The following is a 4,039-nucleotide window of genomic DNA, read 5'->3' as shown; positions in this document are numbered from 1 at the left end:
CATATCCATGCCCCACCGTGGATCACTGTGGATCAACCATCCCCTCTCAGTGTAACCCGTCTCACAGAATTGTTGTGATAGTTGTTTCTGTAACCTGCATTGTTGTATGATCTCTGACTTAATGCTTTTTCAAATAAAATAAAACAGATTTTTTTAAAAAAAACAGAATTGTTGTGATGATAAAAAGGGGGGAGGATTCATATGTGCTGCAAATTCTTGGTTCTTACCGTTGTCCTTGATCGAAATATTTGATCTTGACAAGCAGAAATAGGCTGCAATATCTGTGGAAGACGGACATGGTACGTATAAAGTAGATAAGTAAAAAAATAGCTCATATCCATTCCCCACCGTGGATCACTGTGGATCAACCATCCCCTCTCAGTGTAACCCGTCTCACAGAATTGTTGTGATAGTTGTTTCTGTAACCTGCATTGTTGTATGATCTCTGACTTAATGCTTTTTCAAATAAAATAAAACAGATTTTTTTAAAAAACAGAATTGTCGTGATGATAAAATGGGGGGAGGATTCATGTGTGCTGCAAATTCTTGGTTCTTACCGCGATCCTTGATCGAAATATTTGACCTTGACAAGCAGAAATAGGCTGCAATATCCCAGTAAACATTAACAGGTAGTTCCATTATCAAAGCCTACGAGTAAAGTCACCTCAAAAACAAGCGTAGCATGTTACGGGAAGACAGAGATGTGCCCCTTGAACGCACAGTTGTGTCCTATCATTCACACGACACACACTTGCATTTGCCTCACACAAGAGGAATTTCTTACTCCTGTGGAGAATGCTCCATTAACGTTGCTGGACAACACCGAAGTCCGCTTCACTGTGTGAACAGGTGGCACAGAGTGTGGAATCACAGCGTGTTTCCCCAGGATGTTAATGAGAAGCTAGATCCACTGGTGCCTCCCATGAACAGAAGGGTACTATGGGATTCCATTTATGGGAAGATACATAGGAGCTTGTCGCAGTGGTGCCAAAAGGCCCCTAAGCCCTCAGCCACCAGTAGAGTCAACAGCTTGTACCAAATACTTCTTCAGCCCCATCAGATCTGTTTGAATATCCTATTGGATGATGAAACTCCCCACCCCACCCAAATTCTGAATTTTGTTTAGTGCAGTGTCTGAGAGCCCCGTTGAATACCCAAAACTTCCCCACCGATCTGAAGTTAGTTGAGAACCCTAACTGTTCCTCTAGGACAGTCCTGAATTCAAAGGGAATCTTTCCGTCCAGAGTCTTTAATAATGCATCACACTCCCCCCCTCTTTAGCCCAGGGACATCTTGCCTCAGAACTGACTTGCGGACCAATGGCAGGAAACACGGCTTAATCAGGGTCCCAGATAGTGATCCGATCGGCTGGGAGAACCGCCCTGCTAACATGGAGACCAAGACAGGGGACATCTTGCCCAGCAGAATCTCACTGAGGACCTTTCTGCACTCTCCTTTTCCTCCGTGTTCACCGCAGTGTCCTCCAAGCTTCTTTTCCCCCCACACACACACACACGTTCTGCACTAAAATTGAGTTCAACCTTCTTTTTATTCCGTCCCCATCCCCCCCATTCTGCATTACATTCCCTCCCTTCAGTGGTCAGCCCGGTTTCAGCCCGCTATTGCCTCAGGTTTATTTGGAGGCTGTTTTGCCCTGGACTTAAATTGCCTCGACTCGAACTCCGCGAAAATCCGGAGTGGCCGGCCAATGCAGAAAGGACCTTACAGTGATTCTACTGAGACCTAAATCAGCTCTTTCGAGGCTCTTCCAGCTAATGAGCCAAAGTCCATCGCTGACAGGCCGGAGCAGCTGAGGACTGGGCTCTGGGATACGAGGGGCAGCACCTTTGGCCCCCCGCCCCGCTCCCCCTGTTTTTCCCCTAACTGTAGTTAGTGCAGAGATGGCCCCAAGTAACTCTCCTGTTGTCTACAGAAGAGGAGATTGGATTTATACCCTGCTCTTCACTTGGAGTCTCAGAGCGGCTTACAAACTCCTCTCCCTTCCCCTCCCCACAACAGACACCCTGTGAGGTGGGTGGGGCTGAGAGAACTCTGACAGAAGCTGCTCTTTATCAAGGACAGCTGTGCCAGAGCTTGTGACTGACCCAAGGTCACACCAGCAGGTGCAAGTGGAGGAGTGGGGAATCAAACCTGGTTCTCCCAGATTAGAGTCCGCACACTTAACCACTACACCAAACAGAAGACGGAGCAATTCCACACGATGAATATGTTTTCACCCAACTCCTTAGCAAACACTTAATCCCTGAAGGAGGGCTCTTTAATAGTCTTTTTTTTTAAGAGGGCCACAGGCTCAGTTCCACAGCGCCCCATCCAGTAAAGGGTTTTACTCTAGCTCCAGTGCCCTCATTCAAAACGGGACCCATTCAAGTGGATCTCAATGGAGAACCGAATAGGATCGAGAGGCTAGGGTCTGACTGCTACACCTCCTCTCCTGGAGCCTTATGGGATGGGGGAATAAACTCCACGATTCCAGCTTCGTTTCATTTCTGCAAAAATTTGACATATCGTACCCAATGCTCCCTCTAAGCTGTGGAGTCTAATGAGCAAAATTTCTACTTTGTGAGCTACCGGCATTAAAGTCGTGAGCGAGCGATTTGGCTGCTGCATAAATTATTTTGCTCTGGAGCCATCTTTCCTGAGCTGAGACAAAAATCTGTGAGCCGGAGGCTGAAAAACTGTGAGCTAGCTCACGCTAACTCAGCTTACAGGGAACACTGCGGCACCGAGGGAGTCTATGGTGAGGCTGAATGTGCGGGTTCCTATGCTCAGGGAAAGGGCTTCATTGCCTTCTATGGTTCTTAGACTCCTCTTATAACCGGCAGAATAGATTATGCAAAACGAGTAAATATATGCAAGTATGCGGTGGCTCAAGTGGTTAAGACGCTGAACTGCAGGCTGTGGAAGGTCGGTAGTTCAGCAGTTCGAGACCCGAGTGTGCCACATGACGGAGTGAGCTCCCGTCTCTGGTCCCAGCTCCTGCCAACCTAGCAGTTCGAAAGCAAGAAATTGCAAGTAGATAAATAGGTACCACTTCGGTGGGAAGGTAACAGCGTTCCGTGCGCCTCAGCGTCTAGTCATGCTGGCCACATGACCACGGAAACGTCTTCGGACAGCGCTGGCTCTTCGGATTTGAAACTGAGATGAGCACCGCAACCCTAGAGTCGGACTCGACTGGCTTTCGAGCAAGGGGAACCTTTACCTTTACTTTATGCCTCATGTACACAGTTTGTGCAAGCTGGAACACTGCTGCTTGTTGCTTTACTTATCTTGAATGTATTTCTTAATGTTTACAGACAAATAAAGCACCACCACCATGGCTGAAGAAGGTGAAGCAGAAAAAAAACCAGTAGTCCAGTAACCTGAAGAAGTAAATGTTGGTTGCATTCATGTTATGAACACTTTTTAAACGAAATACTTAAGCAACATTGATGTCTGATTTTGTATTTTTACACTATCTTTGCAGTAAACGGCATTAAGGACTCTTGTTGAAAAATAAATAACTAAATAAACCGCGTTGTCAGACCTGGTCATTACACCTGGTGCTCTAAAGAAAAATTCTGGGCTGTGCTGTGATTAAATTAATCTGTGTGCTTAAATGGTGACACATAAAGACTTATGGAGACCAATCAGATCTGTTTGAATATCCTATTGGATGAGGAAACTCCCCGCCCCACCCCACCCTAATTCTGAATTTTGTTTAGTGCAGCGTCTGAGAGCCCCGTTGAATACCCAAAACCTCCCCACCGATCTGAAGTTAGTGGAGAACCCTAACTGTTCCTCTAGGACAGTCCTGAATTCAAAGGGAATCTTTCCGTCCAGAGTCTTTAATAATGCATCACACTCCCCCCCTCTTTAGCCCAGGGACATCCTGCCTCAGAACTGACTTGGAGACCAATGGCAGGAAACACGGCTTAATCAGGGTCCCAGATAGTGATCCAATCGGCTGGGAGAACCGCCCTGCTAACATGGAGACCAAGACAGGGGACGTCTCGCCCAGCAGAATCTCACTGAGGACCTT

General features: G+C 46.9%; 1 protein-coding gene across 1 annotated transcript in view; it reads left to right on the top strand.

Moving 5' to 3' along the window:
* The window catches only part of PIBF1 (progesterone immunomodulatory binding factor 1), a 158,945-nt gene extending 155,420 nt beyond the window's left edge, over positions 1-3,525 (top strand). Inside the window, exon 18 of the mRNA XM_015406781.1 lies at positions 3,315-3,525. Coding sequence (XP_015262267.1) covers positions 3,315-3,371 — 57 coding nt within the window. The 3' untranslated portion in view covers positions 3,372-3,525. The remainder of the gene's footprint in view (positions 1-3,314) is intronic.
* Positions 3,526-4,039: the final 514 nt, after the last annotated feature.

Source organism: Gekko japonicus, unplaced genomic scaffold (assembly GCF_001447785.1).
Source record: "Gekko japonicus isolate JY-2015 unplaced genomic scaffold, Gekko_japonicus_V1.1 scaffold589, whole genome shotgun sequence".
Lineage (NCBI taxonomy): Eukaryota > Metazoa > Chordata > Lepidosauria > Squamata > Gekkonidae > Gekko > Gekko japonicus.
This window is presented reverse-complemented; position numbering and strand designations above follow the sequence as displayed.